The sequence below is a fragment of the Polypterus senegalus genome, chromosome 14 (assembly GCF_016835505.1).
Source record: "Polypterus senegalus isolate Bchr_013 chromosome 14, ASM1683550v1, whole genome shotgun sequence".
NCBI classification, from domain to species: Eukaryota; Metazoa; Chordata; class Cladistia; order Polypteriformes; family Polypteridae; genus Polypterus; species Polypterus senegalus.
The window spans coordinates 140,202,687-140,220,755 of NC_053167.1; the positions used below are offsets into that span (position 1 = coordinate 140,202,687).

Sequence of the window (18,069 nt, forward strand, 5' to 3'; positions counted from 1 at the left end):
TAGTATATAAGAATAAACCGATATGCATTCTAATAACAAAGATAAACAAGTAGCAGTGAAGCCATCCCAGACATAGACAGGCAGGAGACAGGTTTTGCACCCAGCACACATTTATTTAGTTTTGTGAACATACATCAGCACCAAGTCACAAGGCTCAGGGTCCAACACAGTCCCTTCTCTGTCACCAGTCCATCCACCTCCACTCCTCAGGCTTTGTCCTCTTCCTCCCGACTCTGGCCAAAGAATGGTGGGACTGGCCCCTTTTAATAGGGCACCTGGAAGGACTCCAGGTGCCTAACGAGCTTCTTCTGGCCATACTTCTGAGTGTGGTGGAAATGCGGCCAAATAAGGCCCTGTAAATGTCCGTGTGCCCCCTGGTGGTGGTCATGGCCACCAACAGGGTTGAGCTTCCATTCTCATGACCCGTGGTCCCGCTGCAAGCCAATGGGGCTGCCCTCTGTCGGTCCATGGGAGAAACGTTCTCAAAAATACACTCTCCCCAAGTCCTTCCATGCTCTAGGTGTCCCAGCTGGGCAAGGGCTCTGGCCATCTGCCACATAGCGGATGAAATCGAGTCCTTAATTATGGATTCATTTCTCCCATGCCGCTCCTTCAGGACCTGTTGTGACTGGAGACCTCCTGTTCTAGGTTTTCTTATGACTGGCCAATCCCACTTCTGCCACCAAATTTCACAGTTATGAAAGACCCTGAGGGTTTTTCCTTGCTGAGTTCTCAAAACTATGGCCTTGCCACTCCAGCACACCAGTACACAAAAGTTTGATTTACTCATTGAGGACATTTACATAGAATATATCACATACTATTCCGCTTATGGGTGCTCCCACAAAATAACAAAACAAACAAATAAATAAATAAAGGAGGATATTTACAAAGCACATATCACATATTATTCAATACTAGGTGTGTAAGCCCATGCTGTAAAAAGCCCGGGGTCCTAGACCTATTGAAATCATCAGAAAATAAACTGAAATGTAGAGATGTCAGGTAATGGAAAGGAACTACTTTGGGCGTCTCTCTCCTAGGGGATTCGTTTTGCCGACATGCTTGTGAAATAACGGTAAGCGACTGTCTTTCTTCAGAAGTTTTGTTTTGCAGACGTGCTCTCCTCGCTTGTGTATTAGTAAGGATACCGTATTGCCGATATGCTCGCCTTGCTTCTGTATTAGCAGCTAAGAGACTTTGTCTTTCTTCGGAGGTTTCGTTTTTCGACGTGCTGGCCTCGCTAGCCCTTACCCCGACTCCACCTCACACTTCTGGGCTGGACAGGCAGACACACACACTTCCAAGCATAGACGTTTATATATAAGATTCAGGTGCTTACACAGGCATCACTGCCATACTGGCATGTGAAATGCCAGCTTGAACTCTAAGCCCTCCCTTTGCCCCCAGATCGCAAATGCAGAAATGGACTACACGAAACAACGCAAAGAAGCCAGAAGTGCAAATCCAGATGGTGAGTATTACTAGACTGTGCCGCAATAATTAAGAGTTCTACTCAAATTCAATAAATATACAAATATGTGGCGTGATCAAAAAAATGCGGTGAATACTGCTACCGAGCGTCATCCAACGGAAAGGCAGGGATCTTCAATACGGGAAAGCAGCGGGTCGAACCTTAGTAACAATGGGTGACAGCTTTCAACTATGGTTGTGATCCTGAAACCAAAGTTTAGAGTTCTCAATGGAAATCACCCGATTCTCCATGTGCGAGAAAAAAACACGTCAATCAAGATTCAACATCAGAGTAGTGTTGATGGTGTTTTTTGACCTTGATGGAATCGTGCAAGCTGAGGCAAGCGAGGAATACTATGGTGAACTCTGTATATTATGAGGGCTTACTAGAGTGTTCAAGAAGCAATGTGTGTAGAAAAACGACTCGAGAAATGGGCAAACGGTTTCATCTTCCATCATGACAACGCTCCACGTCACACATCGCTTTTCTGTCAAATAAAAGCATTACGGTGTGTCCTTATTCATGTTTTTCACCAGATTTGGTACCGTGTAACTCTTCCTTAAAGTCAAAATGACCATGAAAGGTAAATTTTTTTGAATCAATTCAGGACATCGAGGCAGCCACGACAGTGCAACTTATGACAATCACAGGGATTCATGTGTCTCTTTTTTTATTCAAACATTCACAGTATTTGTGATCCCACCTTGTAAAGGACACGGAATTGAAGGGAAAAATAACTCTCAAGTTGAAACTGTAATTGTCATTTGAACAAGTCTTCTAACGTTACTCGTATCTCATGTGTGCACCCAATAAGGGCAGTTCTAGTCTGTGATTGGTGGGGGTCCTTCCACAAAATATGAGGTATTAAAACTTAAATACAAGCAATGACAAGTAAACACCAAAAAACATGCAAAAGAACCAGGGTGACATAAAACATGAATTGGAAGCCCAGCCCGGGGAGGATCTCTGGCTGAGTCGTGACTCTTACAGACTTCGGACTTGGAGTTTTGGGCAAAATTTTGATTATGTTGTGAGTTTTTCATGAGATCTTTTGGCTTCTGGTCCCCTTCTTTGCCCACTAACCAGGGCTCAAAATGGTTTGGTACTCACCTGCCTATACAGTACCAACATGTCTACATTTTGCTATTTGTGTCGTTGGATCTGATACCACAAAAGAGCAAAAACAGATGAGGCCTCCAAAAAATGAGTCAGGCAACCAGCAGGACTTGGCCTACCCAGGCCTAAAGTGAAGCTCAGGACACAAAATATACCAAGAATATATAGAAAAAAATGACAAGAATTCCCTTCCAGGGAGGGCGAAACCTTAAAAACTTTTAGCTTGAGAAGAACAAGATTACTAAAAGATGTGTATCAATAATAAACAAAAATAAGGAAAAGGGCAGAAAAATGAAAGGCATAAAAGGATTTGTCTAAAAAGGCAATCCAGAGGAAACCAATCTAAATTGTAACCCAAGAGCAGAAAACAGAATGACAACAAAAATTCAGTAAAAAGAAAAGCAGAACTTAGAAGTCAAAATCAACAAGGAATAGCGACAAGCTCTATGAACCTCCTTGGGATTCAGCAGTCAGCCTGGATATATCAGTCGATGATGGTCCTTCAGCTGTGATGTAAAGATGGTCCTATCTCTTGAGAGTTATGCCCGCAAAACACAAAAACATGCAAGAACAATACAAAATACATAAATCTATATCTATATATTATACCAGGAAGTGTGATACAACAACAACAACAACATTTATTTCTATAGCACATTTTCATACAAGCAGTAGCTCAAAGTGCTTTGCATAATAAATAATAGAAAAATAAAAGACACAATAAGAAAACAAAATAAATCAACATTAATTAACATCGAATAAGAGTAAGGTTCAATGGCCAGGGTGGACAGAAAAAACAAAAAAACTCCAGACAGCTGGAGAAAAAATAAAATCTGCAGGGATTCCAGACCATGAGACCACCCAGTCCCCTCTGGGCATTCTACCTAACATAAATGAAACAGTCCTCTTTGGATTTAGGATTCTCACGGAAGGGCTTGATGATGATGGTCACGTAGACTTCTGGCTTTTAGTCCATCATTGTTGGAGCATCATGAAGCTTTGAGTAGGTGGAGGTGGCGTAGGCCGCCACCACAAAGAAACTGGAAAAAGAAACAGAAAAGAGAGTACTGGTCAGTACGGATTTTAGAGCCACCATGAATAGTTATTATGATGAATTGAACATACAGAGTATCAGGATTAAGTTAAATTAAAGTTATAAAAAGGCCATGTTACAAAAATATGTTTTCAGCAGTGTTTTAAACTGTTCCACTGTATCAGCCTGGTGAATTCCTATTGGCAGGCTATTTCAGATTTGAGGTGCATAGCAGCAGAAGGCCGCCCCCTCACCACTTCTTTTAAGTTTTGTTCTTGGAATTCTAAGGAGACACTCATTTGAGGATCTGAGGTTACGATTTGGAATATAAGAAGTCAGACATTCCGATATATAAGATGGAGCAGATTATTTAAGGCTTTATAAACCATAAGCAGAATTTTAAAGTCAATCCTGAATGACACAGGTAACCAGTGTAGTGACATCAAAACTCGAGAGATGTGCTCGGATTTTCTTTTCCCAGTTAGGATTCTAGCAGCTCCATTCTGCACTCGTTACAAATGATTTATGTCTTTTTTGGGTAGTCCTGAGAGGAGTGCATTACAGTAATCTAGTCGACTGAAAACAAAAGCGTGAACTAATTTCTCAGCATCTTTCAATGATATAAGAGGTCTAACTTTACTTATGTTTCTTAAGTGAAAAAATGCTGTCCTAGTGGTCTGATGAATATGCGATTTAAAATTCAGATTACAGTCAACAATTACCCCTAAATTTTTTACCTCTGTCTTGACTTTTAATCCTAATGTATCCAGTTTATTTCTAATAGCCTCATTGTATCCATTATTGCTAATCACTAAGATTTCAGTTTTCTTTATTTAACTTGAGAAAGTTACTATTCATCCATTCTGAGATACAAGTCAGACTTTGTGTTAGTGAATCGAGAGAGTCGGGGTCATCAGGTGCTATTGATAAGTACAGCTGTGTGTCATCAGCATAGCTGTGGTAGCTCACGTTGTAACCTGAGGTGAGCCTGGAAGGTGATCCTGTGGCGTACATGCGTGATAGTATACAGTATATAATACAAAGCTGAGTAACTCACTCACTCACTCACTGTTTCCTGTTTAGTTAACAATGCTGAAAACTGGCAGGATGGCACATCAGTGTCAGTAGGCATTTGCTTAGTAAAGACACTTCAAAAATTTCAATATTTTGGATTAAATGAACCCTCCAAGGAAAACGTAATAGCCCAAAATCCCAAAAAAGCTTTGACGGATTTATTTGAAATTTGTTGACTTTAGAGAACAAAGAAAATTAGCCGACAGTTTTTAATTGGTCAATTCATTTTATAGTTGGCAACATTTATTAATATCATGCTAACTTAAATATTCTGCTCTGCACTGATACCTGGCTTTATGGAAAGGAAGCATGCAGGAGAAGTGGCAGGCGGTGTTGGCCCTTCAGGACCACCGCTACTCTTGCTACACGTTTTCTTCCATAGGCAAATGCATTTGATCATCACATTTTTCCACTTTTTCATACATTTGCTGACATCTAAACCAACGGTAGCCGATATTTCATGCCATAAATGGAAACTTCCATCTGATTGTCTTTGGAGTGTTGTGATGAGGTTTCATTTGAATGTGTATATTTTCTCACATGCTTGACAAATCTTTTCTAAATCTCTTCCATGTTTACTTCAGAATAGCGGAAGACAAATTAAAACACGTTTTATAAAATGCTGTGATGGACACTGGGCACCAGTGAGCCCCAAACACAACCACACAAACTCAGTCCCGGGTTCAAATAAATGGATGTTTATTACAAAGATACCTTAGTATAAGCACAAAAGCTCAAGCTTTCTCTCCTCAAAGCCTCTCCTTTCACCACTGCACTGCTCTTCTCCAGTCAAGTGTTTCGCTCCTTTCCTCCCAGCTATAACTCACCTGGACAAGGGAGTGTGGACCTTTTTATTGAGGACCCAGGAGTATTTCCGGTGCCAGGGCTGCTGCCCATTGGAAGGGCTTCTGGGTTACATGGAAGGCCCATATAATAGGGAGTACATCTCCCTGCAGCGCCCTCTTATGGCACCCACGGTGCACGGACTGCACTGCCGGACTACAACTCCTAGCATTCCCTGCTGGTTCCCAAATTTGTGCCGATATCAAGGCTCCAGACAGTCCTTCCCTATCTTCTTCTTCTATCCCAGCCAGGGAAGGTGCAGAGGTGGCCTTAGGGGTGTGCGGTGGCCTAGGGCTGACCAACCCCACGCGGGGCTGGTTATGTCAAACACTGTTACTGGTATGTGTAAACTGTATAAACTTGAGTGCAAATTTAATAAAAATAATGCTAACATACACCAGATTTCCTCATTACAGTATTCAGCTAACTTTTTGCAAGATAACACACAGACTTTATTAAAATATAATGATATAATCTATTAAAAATGTGCAATACATGACAATACCACGACAGCGCGAAATGCGATGCGGTGTCATACGGAAATTGGCAGGGCCTCTTCTCGAGTCACCATATGCAGGATGTCATCGTCATAACTGACGTTGCTGTCATGTCAGCCGGTTATCATGTTTTTGTGCATTAATATTCAGGCATGTTTATGGCCTACAAATAAAATGTGGGTTTCAGTGTTTCAGCAGGAAGTGTGAAATTAACGTATCATCATGATATCTTTTACCGGTTTCCAGGTTCAGAGACAAAAATCCACTTTCTTGCCTTCCGATTGCAAAAGTCGTTGATGACATCTTCAGAGTCTAATCTGGATCTGCAGTGTCTTTTTCTGTAGGTAGTATCGCCAGACCGCAAAGCCTGCCTGGAGACATGGTGGATCTATACTGGACAATATATTGTAACTTGACAAATCTGCTCGAACAGGACATGCAGACCTCAAAAGTAGTAGCCCCTTAGGAGCGGGCCTGGGGTGGTCGCCCCACTTGCCACCCCAAAACGTCACTTTTAGGAAGGTGTTACACATGTTCCTGGTCGGGGGTGCCTGTCCATTTGCTTGGGGCTTCCCATCCAAGTAAGAAATCATCTCCTCTGTTGACAGGGATGTCCGTCCATCCACTTGGCCCGTGTAAGTCCCCTTTCTCTTTCTCGGTCGGGACGCCTATCCATCCAGTTGTAGCCTCCTGTCCGGGTAAGGAATCTTCCACTCTCTCGGAAGGGATGCCTGTCGATCCCATGTGGCACTCACAATGCATAGCTACTGAGCTGGCCAATCAGAGTCATTGAGTTCACGTTGAAACTACGCAATGTCACATCTTTGAGGAGGTGCGCATCAGGCTACGCCGTAGGATGACGCAGATGTCTAAATCAGCCTTGATTCATTAATGAGTCCACATAAATGCAGATTTCTTTAACAAAGTAGTTTGAAATGAAACAGAACTATGACAATGGCGGTATGGATGTACACCTCATTCAGGGCTTTTTTCTGCTTTGTGCCCAAAGCCTCCTTCATGTCCTTCCATTCCAACTATTAAAAGAAGGATGAATGTATAAATGATATCGCACTCACCTTTTCTGCCTGACTGGATGAGTACCACCTGCCAGTCTACAGATGATCACCCTTTGATATGTTGCTCTCGGTTCTCTTTTATACCAGAGAAGGTCCAAGCCGAGATTGACAATGTATTGGGACAAACCCGTCTGCCGTCGATGGAGGACAAAATCAACCTGCCGTACACTGAGGCAGTCGTCCATGAGGTCCAGAGGAAAGCCAACATTGTTCCCGTCAACCTTGTGAAGATGACCACGGAGGACATGACAGTTGGAGGCTACTTAATTCCAAAGGTGACCTAATAAAATAATTCAGTGAACGTTGTGTACACTCATACATATGTTTCCTCAGCATTCCTGGACTCATCGGCTGCTGCTCCATAAATAATAATTCTCATTTATATGGTGCTTTTCTCACTACTCAACGTGCTTTAATTAGTGAGTGGGGAGACGCCAATGTGAAGCATCCACCTGGATGATGAAATGGCAGCCATGTTTGCGTCAGTAGGCTTACCACACATGAGCTGTTAGGTGATAAGGTAGTGAATGAGAGAGATAATCAATTAGAGGCAGGGGATGATTAGGGGGCCATAATTAGTAGGTCATGGCGGGCAATTTAGCCAGGACACCAGGATACACCCTACTGTAGGGATCTTTAATAACTACAGAGAGTCAGAACTTTGGTTTTATGTCTCATCCAAAGGTCAACGCACTATTCCTGGCACTGCATTGAGGGCACAGGGATCCACACACAAACTGTAGGGTAAGCGACACCTGCTGGTCTCACCAACACCTCTTCCTACAACAACCCTAGCTTTTCCTAAATGGTCTCCGATCCAAGTGCTGCCCAGGCCTGAACGTGCTTAGCTTCAGGTGGATGACCTCTTCTGAAGTGCAGGTGGTGTGGCCTGATCGTAGAAGTCTCTCTAGCTCAGAATCAACCATTTCTGTTAGGTTCTACATATTTGATGGATGTAGAAGAAGAATTTTTAAAACAGCATGTCTAGTGCATAGAGCCCAGCCATACCTGTCCATCAACTGTTGAACTGTAGCAAAGCTGAGTAGCGAAAAATCAAAGCAGAGTGTTGGCTCTGAGGCTAGGGATCTGCACCAGCAATTGGAAGTTTGCCGGTTTGAATCCCATAAACGGTAGAAGTGACTCTACTCCATTGAGGCGCTGAGCAAGGCCCTTAACCTGCCATTGCTCCATCCTGGGTATGATGTTACTCTGCATCCAGCCCTGCACGCAGGTCCTCCAACTTGCATGGACAATTTGGGCAATGGTGGCAGGATTGGCACTCCAGCCACTGTAAAAAAAACTCACACTGTGCCAGCTTGGTGTTGAGGTGTCATCTGTTGCACGGCAGCACTTGGGTCCCAATCTGGGTGGTTCTCTGTATTGTGGATACGGCAAAGCCATCAGGAACGGCTAACTAAAAGATCTCTAGTGGGAATCTCAGTTCAGCTAACATATTGGTATTATGATGGATATCACACGCCAGAGTTTTAGCCTATTCTTTATAACAAAATGTTTAATGTTCACTTGTTGTGTTGCCAAATTACTAACCTTTAACTCCCCACTTTTTTTTTCTTATCCTTTGAACCTTCAAATCCAACTTGCATAAAATTGTGCCAATATTTCCCCTGCAGCTTGCTACGCTTAATCTCTTGACAATTGGAGGCTACTTAATTCCAAAGGTCAGTCAGTCATTTCCCAACTCATTAGCTTCAGGTGCTTCTTCTGAAGCGCAGGTGGTGTGGCCTGACAGTAGAAGTCTCTCTAGTTCAGAAGCAACCATTTCTGTTAATTTCTTCATGTTTGATGGATGTAGAAGAAGAATTTTTAAAACAGCATGTCTAGTGCATAGAGCCCAGCCATACCTGTCCATTAACTGTTGAACTGCAGCAAAGCTGAGTAACGAAAAATCAAAATTGAGTGTTGTCTCTGAGGCTAGGGATCTGCACCAGCAAGATCCTAATATCCTAACACAGGGTCATGGGGGTCTGCTGGAGCCAATCCAAGCCAGCATAGGTTGCAAGGCAGGAACAAATCCCAGGCAGGGTGCCAGCCCTCTGCAGGACACACATACACCAGGGACAATTTAGGACCACCAATGAACCTAACCTGTATGTCTTTGGACTGTGGGAGGAAACCGGAGCATTGGGAGGACATGCAAACTCCACGCAGGGAAGATCCAGGAAGCGAACCCATGTCTCCTAACTGTGAGGCAGCAGCGCTACCATTTCACCACCATGCCGCCCTAATTCCAAAGGTGATCTAATAAAATAATAAAATCTAATAAAATAATAAAATGAATGCTGTATACACTCATACTTACATGTCCTCATTGTTCCTGGGCTCACTGGCTGCTAGGCCTGCTGGGAAGCTGAAGAGTTGTTCCACAAAAGGCCTGACAATGGACGTCTCTCTAGTTCAGATTTCTCCCACCTCTGTCAGTTGTTTCCCATTTGATGGATGTAGGAGAAGAACTTTCAAAACAGCACATGTAGTGCGTGAAGCTCAGCCATTCCTATTCATTAATCGTTGAACTGAAGCAAAGTCTTTAGGAATGGCTTACTAAAAGATCAGCAACACTTTTCAGTGGCTCACATTATCCTCTTTTCCCGTAATTTGCTTTGCGTGTTTCCGCTGCATACTTTTAAACCAAAATTTTCTCAATTCAAGCAAGCTTTTAAACATCCATATACTGAGTAAGGGTCTATCTTCCTTAGCCTCCACCCCGCAGCTTCCCGCCAACTTTATTAAATCCTGTGTTTCTCTGGTGGGTAACTCAGTTCAGCAATTCATCATTATAATGGATGTCACATGCCAGAATTTTTGCCAGGTCTCTACAGAAAAACGTTTATTCTGTAATGCTACCAAATTGCTAGCATTTCTTCATCTCCACTTTTTTTTTTCTTATCCTTTGGACCCTTAAGTCCAACTTGCGTAAAATTTCAACTACAAGCATTATTTCCCTTACAGCTTGCTACACTTTTCGCTTGACATTTCTTACCCAAATTTAATTCTTCAAATTTATAATTTCAAGTGAATTGACCCCCCCTTCAGGTTGTACCCCGGTTGTCGATTCACTCAGCCACAGGGGTCCATGTACTGCCAACCCATATTTTGGCTGGATCCCCACCTAAGCTAGCATTACAGCAAGTGACTCAGTGTGAGGCTGCATCTCATCCTCGCCACCAATTGTTTTTAACAAATGGGCTCATGATCCCTGGGAGGTTACAGCTGAAATGAAACTTCAATTGTTAGTGACCCCTCCCCACTGAGGAGCTGATGATCACTCTGACTCAGTGGCTCCACTTTGGCCATTTCTGTATGTTGTCACAAAAACATTACAAAGGTTTGGGGCAGCCACCCGTATAATGTTTCCTGGCTGCAAAAATGCCAATTATGAACAGACATGTTCACACAACTGAATCCAAAACAGAACTGATATCCTAAAAGCAAGATGGTGATTTTAAAGGCCAGTAAGGGAAGTGATGTCATCAGGTACGGAACCGGAAGTGACATCGTTGGCTGCCCCAGAAACAGGCGGGATTTCCCGAGAAGATTTCCTCGCCACCCCCTGGCCCAGCGTGGAATTACATTCATTCAAGCCCTTTTGTTGTCTCCTAAACACCCGTGTATGACAATGTATAAATGATTATACTACAAGGTATATTGGGAATGAATGTTGCATTTTAAAGCAAGTTAATTCTATTATTTCCATTGTACCACATTTCTCTTCTTTAAATACTTCCACCATAATTACCAAAGGTTCAAACTGTGAACTGCATTTCTGTAAACAACACATTCTCATTGCTGGACACGGAGTGCCACCTCGGTAGTCTACAAAGGAGCACCTAGTGATATGTAGCTTTTTGATCTTTTGTTTCCTATTTGATGGATTTAGGAGAAGAATTTTTAAAACAACAATTCTAGCGTCCAACTTTATCTAAGATATTTTTCGTAAATCTGTGTCACCCTCTTCCTTACACCTTTCTTGGTTGTGGTATGGTAAGTGACTGCTGTTTTTGTCTTCAGGAGACGGCCGTTCTCATTAATCTGAGCTCAGTTCTCAATGACAAGGATGAGTGGGAGACCCCCGACACGTTTAATCCTGGACACTTTCTCACCCCGGATGGGACGTTCCGGCGAAGGGAAGCCTTTATGCCTTTCTCTGCTGGTAAGGAGAATTTTATTTTTGCAATTGTTAGATGGATATGGAGCTTCCATTATTTTTTTTTCAAATAAGATTAACCAATGTCTCCTTCTCCTGAATTATACAGCTCTTCTTGCATGTTTAGTGTCTTACTGACTAATATAAGCCTTGCTCCTGTACAGTGTCAATTGTATGATTCTTTATTTATATTTTTGATTTTTCTTGGGATTAACATATTGTTGTCACTAATCTTATGTTTTTCCTGATGAATGCCAGCACCCATAAACACTGAGACGTGTGTGAGGTCCTGTGTTCCTTCTCAGTGGTGATGCCACCCCTGTGTAGCATCAAATCTCATTCCAGACTCTTCATGTGTAGCTTCTAGACTGATGGAATGAGCTGCCCACCCTCCACTCGAAACTGACTTCCTCAACATGTTTAAGAAATTTTGGGAGTCCCTCTTGTTTGGCGAATTTTTGGTACATTTCTATTTGTCACACCACCTGCACTTCAGAACAGGTTATCCACCTCAAGCTAAGCCTTTTCTGCCCCAACCAGTACTTGGATGGTAGACCATCCGGGAAAAGCTTGGGTTGCTGCTGGAAGAGGTTCTGGTGAGACCAGCAGGGGGAGCTTACCCTGTGCTCTGAATGTGCATCCCAATGCCCCATTGCAGTGACGGGGACACTGTGATGTAAAAATGGTGCCATCCATTGGATGAGATATAAAACCGAGGTTCTGACTCTCTGTGGTCCTAAAAGAAGGGTGTATCCCAATATCCATGCTAAATTGGCCTCCATGGCCAGGTCACATCTGATGGAGGATCGCAGGAAACGTTGGGTAGAGGGGTCCTTTCATCAGATTGGCTGGCCCAGCACTGACTCAGCTGTGGAATGGCTAATAGGGGGAGGCAGCTTGATGGCTGAGGTCTCCAGGACTCTCTGAACAAATCCAAATCGTATTATGGGATATCATTTACTGTGCTCTGTATTTGTAATATTTCTATCGCACTATTATATTGTATTGAGGATGACTTGTGTTCTGTTTTGTGTATTGTGTTGTATTGACCCCCTTCTTTTTGACACCCACCGCACGCCCAATCAACCTAGGAAGAGGTCTCTCTGTGAACTTCCTTTCTCGAGGTTTCTTCCATTTTTATTCCCTACAGGGTTTTTTTTTTTGGAGTTTTTCCTTGCCTTCTTAGAGAGTCAAGGCTTGGGGGTGCTGTCAAAAGGCAGGGTCTGTTAAAGCCCATCGCTGCACTCCTTGTGTGATTTTGGGCTACACAAAAATAAATTGTATAAATTGTATAAATAAATTGTATTGTACTGTTGGTGTGTTGGGGGAGCTTCTGCCGGACCCAGAAGTGCTCACTAATGGCTACCACGCTTACACTGGAAGTACTCGTTGAAGCGTCACTCACTCTGCTCTTCCACAAGTAGTACATAAGTCAAGGATCGTCACCCATAAATGAGGGAGACTCAGACCTCCCAATCTAAAGAGGACAATCTGAAGTGAAGGATCATGGGACATTTGAAATTACACTCACCCTGTATTTGTGGGTTTTGAGCCATGAAGAGCAGAGCCCAGCGGAGGGTTGTGGCAGTCATTTCACTTCCAGCCACAAACAGATCTAAAGTGTTTGCGACACTTCCTGTATGATTTTGGGCTATACAAAAAATAAATTGCTTTGTATTGTCATTCTGGCCCCCTAAATCATCCCCTGTCTCTAACTGGCTAACTATCTCACCACTTCACCACCTAACAGCTAATATGTGGTGAGAATATTGGTGTAAAAATGGCTGCCACTGAATCATCCATTTGGGTGCTACACATTAGTGGTAGATGAAGTGTCTCCCGGCTCACTATAAAAAGCACTATATAGATGTAAAGAATTATTATTATTAGTTTTTAACAGTTTTAATTGGTTCTTGTAACTAGTGCGACTCATTTGTGTTGTTTGTGTGCGCTTCACTTGTGAGGAATCATTTTGTCCCCTTGTCCTGTCACACTTGTTCCCAAATTGATGCTTACTTGATCGGTTACACGGCAAATTGGTTAAATGCGTATTAATAGACTACGCTGTCAAACAATTCTGACATGTCAAATTTTAACAGGTGACAAGAAAGGTAATGGAGTACATCTTCCTCAGATAACGAGACACCAAAGGAGATCTTGATATGCCATTCGTATTAAAACGTTTACAGTTTCCCGTGAGAATAGTTTTTGCTATGACAATTAAGAAATCACAGGGACAAACATTCAAAAAAGTCGGTTTATATATTAGAGAGAAAGAAATGATATTCACTTATGGGCAGTTATACATTGTGTTGTCACGATGTAAGTCCAAACAGGGGATCACAATTCAAAGCGATATTGACAAAATGTTAATTAAAAAAAATTGTTTTTACAGAAGTTTGACAGTAAAAGTGGAAGTTTACAAAGTATTTGCGTGTTAATTTCAAAGCCAAACAGAGCGAAAACGTACAACGCAACGAGTAACTCTAATGCAACATGAAACATACTTTTCTTTCAATTTATTACGTTTTACTATTTTTTAATATGGTTAATTACTTACTGTAATGTAAAACAGTTAGTTCTATTATACATATGTAACAATTCCCATGAAAAAAACAATCATTGTACATCCACATCCCTATACGCAAGCAGCAGATCTGCAAAACGGCTAGTGTGTAGCGCAGGCCTGGGGTTTGGCAAGCGAAGCAAGCAGGGGACAGAGCCCCCTAGTAGTAATAATAATAATAATAAGTACATTTATTTAGCACCTTATCATAAATTTACATGCAACTCAAGGTGCTTTCCACAGATGAATCAACAAAAACAAAGATATACCACATTTACTTGAATTATTATCATTAATTAATACTATGAGCATTTTTAATTAATGTCCATCCATCCATCCATCCATCCTCTTCCGCTTATCCGAGGTCGAGTCGCGGGGGCAGCAGCTTAAGCAGAGAGGCCCAGACTTCCCTTTCCCCGGCCACTTCTTCCAGCTCTTCCGGGAGAATCCCAAGCTCCCAGGCCAGCCGGGAGACATAGTCCCTCCAGCGTGTCCTGGGTCTTCCCCGGGGCCTCCTCCCGGTTGGACGTGCCCGGAACACCTCACCAGGGAGGCGTCCAGGAGGCATCCTGATCAGATGCCCGATCCACCTCATCTGACTCCTCTCGATGCTCTACTCTGAGCCCCTCCCGGATGACTGAGCTTCTCACCTTATCTTTAAGGGAAAGCCCAGGCACCCTGCAGAGGAAACTCATTTCAGCCGCTTGTATTCGCGATCTCGTTCTTTCGGTCACTACCCATAGCTCATGACCATAGGTGAGGGTAGGAGCGTAGATCGACTGGTAAATTGAGTGATTTGCCTTACGGCTCAGCTCCTTTTTCACCACGACAGACCGATGCAGAGCCCGCATCACTGCGGATGCCGCACCGATCCACCTGTCGATCTCACGCTCCATTCTTCCCTCACTCGTGAACAAGACCCCGAGATACTTGAACTCCTCCACTTTTGTCAGGATCTCACTCCCCAACCTTGAGAGGGCACTCCACCCTTTTCCGGCTGAGGACCATGCTCTCGGATTTGGAGGTGCTGATTCTCATCCCAGCCGCTTCACACTCAGCTGCGAACCGATCCAGAGAGAGCTGAAGATCACAGCCTGATGAAGCAAACAGGACAACATCATCTGCAAAAAGCAGTGACCCATTAATAATTAAATTAATTAATATTAATTAAATAATTAATTACCCATTAGTAATTAATGTAAGGATTCTAAATATAAAATCATCCAGGTATTGTTAAGCAGAATTTAACTGCTAAACCTTCACTTTTATTAGAAAATGTTTTTCTAATTCAAATATTTATACATTTATACATTTAAGTTTGACAATAGAACAACCAGATCTAATTAATATATTTAAAAATAAATATACATAATACATATCTACATTTCACCTGGGCAACCCATTTAGTACAAACAGGTTGATGTTTTTAAAGTTAATGAAAAGATACAAAAGCAAATAAAACACTCCACAGCGGTTCCCGTTGACTTAGGATGTCGATGACGTTCTTACTTCCTGAATGTGATTGTTTGACCAGCTGACACGGAGGAGAGGAAAACCAAAAACTCCAACGATGGATCATAGCAGAGAAATAAACCTCTGGTGGGCCTCAGTAAGAAGACAGAAATGAGCAAATCAAATACTTAGGCCTGATGGTAATCATGACCTCTGCCAGCTGGTTGCCCGCCCTCCAGCGGGTACAGATTTTACAGGTTTCAATAAAGGTTTCCAAGACCTCCTCCTTTCCTCCAGTATCCCAGGTGACTTTGGGCGGGTGTGGGTGACACATAGCGCCACCACACAGAATGGGAGGTAAAAAACATTTAAAAAGCAATGAATTAATGCTGGGTACTTATTAACACATCAAAGAGCCAATTATCTTTCAGATCACTATATTGTGATATAATTACGGGGAAGACAAATTAAAAAAAAAGGGTTTGTTTTTAGAAGTTTTTTAAAATGTTCCACAGCCTGTCATATTTCTATTGGTAAATTATTCCAACTTTAAGGTGCATAAGAACAGAAAGCGGCCTCGCCACTTCTTTTAGGCTTTGTTCTTGCAATAATTTGCAGATCTAAGATTGAGATTTGGTAGGTAAGAAAACAGACATTCGGAGATGTGGGCAGGGGCAGGATTGTTTAAAGCCTTATATACAAGAAGAGCTATTTTGAAAGGACACTGGCAGCCAATATAAATATATTAGTATTGAGGATATAAGCTCATATTTTTTTCCTATTGGTTCCAAATCTAAAAGAAGACCATGATCCATGTGATGGACGTGACCAAGCCACTGCACTGACTATCTGTGTTATATAGTCTCTGCCAAGCAATACAAAGGGTACATGACACGTGTTACGCCCTAATTGGGGCTCATCAGGTGTACACACCCTTATGGGGAGCGGATGTCAGAAGTCAAGGAGTCAGGCAAAGCCTCCAACATTGCGCCACACCACTTTTGACTCCCACAGAGTGTGTGCCCCCTGCTGGATACAACCTCACTAGAGCCCGCAAGGTGGTCCCCAGGTGCACATAAAGACTTACTCTTCCCACCTCTGAATTACAGTTGGAACCTATAAAGACTAACTTCACTCTTCCTGATTTAACTTCTTTTGTTTTTGTTTGTCAGGAAAGCGGCCCTGTTTGGGAGAACCACTGGCAAGAATTGAGCTCTTCCTGTTCTTCACGTGCCTCATGAAAAGGTTCACCTTCTGTGTCCCTGAAGGGACAAGCCTGACGTTGGATGCCATCACTGGCTTCACGCGTGCCCCTGTGCCACACAAAATCTGTGCCATCCCTCGTGGTCAGACTGCTTGATGTTGGCTTTCTCTTGTTGCTTTTCTGTAACCTTTTGAAATTTTTCACTTAAGTCTGTTTCTCTTCATTTTTAAATATTCTTATATATGCCATTTAGATCAATGTTTATGTATATTAATTTTATATTAACCCCTTATGTGCTAAGGAGTTTCTGGCATTATTGCTCCTAAATTACTTACCCAAAAATAAAAAGCTATTGTTCTTTTATTGTAATAAAGGAGATGCAAATGGCTGAATTGCAGTGAGTTTAACACTTCAAATTGTTAAAAGAAAATATTTATATGATTAAAACATTTGTTTTCACCAATATAAACTGAATAAATCACAAACAAATTTGATGCTTTAGGGTTTTCTCTCCAAAAAAATGGATTTTACCGGACATCACCAATACATTTTATAAGCACAGTCCTGGACTTCGTTTTCTTTTCTGCCCCAATCAGTCAGCTGTCATTGTGCCAAGTTTAGATGGCATAGTTATACTGTTTGGCACCACATGCCACCCTCCTTGGACAGTTTTACTCTCTTGCACCCAAACAATCTCTAAAATCAAACAATGCAGTTATGTATAAAATCCAAAATCAGATTTTCAGAGAGTTTCAGTCATGGCATGTCAATCAATCAATCAACATTTATTTATATAGCACATATTCATACAAAAAAAATGTAGCTCAAAGTGCTTTACAAAATGAATAGAGAAATAGAACACACAATAAAAGATAAACATAAGTCAACATTAATTAACATATGTGGAAGACTGCCGGCTTCCGAGGCCGGTCCGCACCCCCAGGCCGACAGGAGGAGCTCTCCCGACAGCGGGATCGTGCCCCGAGGTCCAGCAGGGCCTTATGGACTCTGTGGTGTTTATACACAGCCCTGCTGGATACCTTGGGCGCCACCAGGAGTCGCTGTGGGGGGACTTATGGGCTCTGTTGTGCCTTATGACCCGGGAGTACATCACGGTCACGTGACAGGAAGGTATGGCGTGCTCCCGGGTTGAAGTAATAGACTGATTGCCCTGACCCGGAAGGAATAACAGACTGCTGGGACAGGAACACCTCCGGGTCGGGGCCTATAAAAGGACGGTGCCTCAGTCCAGACACTGAGCTGTGCTGGGTGGGAGAGGAGCAAAGTGTCTGGGCGAGGAGGAGAGGTTATTGTGTGTGTTGGAAGAGATTTGTGAGGAGTGTGGAAGGTGCTTGGTGCACTGGAAGAAAATAAAAGATTCTTGGACTATTACCTGGTCTCCGGAGTTGTACCTCAGGGTTCGAGGGTGCACTACTGCCCCCTACTGCCACACATAGAATAAGTAAGGTCCGATGGCCAGGGTGGACAGAAAAAACAAAAAAACTCCAAAGGCTGGAGAAAAAAATAAAATCTGTAGGGGTTCCAGACCAAGAGACCGCCCAGTCCCCTCTG

The 18,069-nt window shown here is 42.7% G+C and overlaps 1 protein-coding gene across 1 annotated transcript in view; it reads left to right on the forward strand.

Annotated features, from left to right (window-relative positions):
* Nucleotides 1-16,991, forward strand: part of LOC120514588 (cytochrome P450 2J2-like) — a 49,784-nt gene extending 32,793 nt beyond the window's left edge. Inside the window, exons 7-9 of the mRNA XM_039735057.1 lie at nt 7,201-7,388; nt 11,140-11,281; nt 16,466-16,991. Of these exons, the coding sequence (XP_039590991.1) occupies nt 7,201-7,388; nt 11,140-11,281; nt 16,466-16,653 (518 nt within the window). The 3' untranslated portion in view covers nt 16,654-16,991. The remainder of the gene's footprint in view (nt 1-7,200; nt 7,389-11,139; nt 11,282-16,465) is intronic.
* Nucleotides 16,992-18,069: the final 1,078 nt, after the last annotated feature.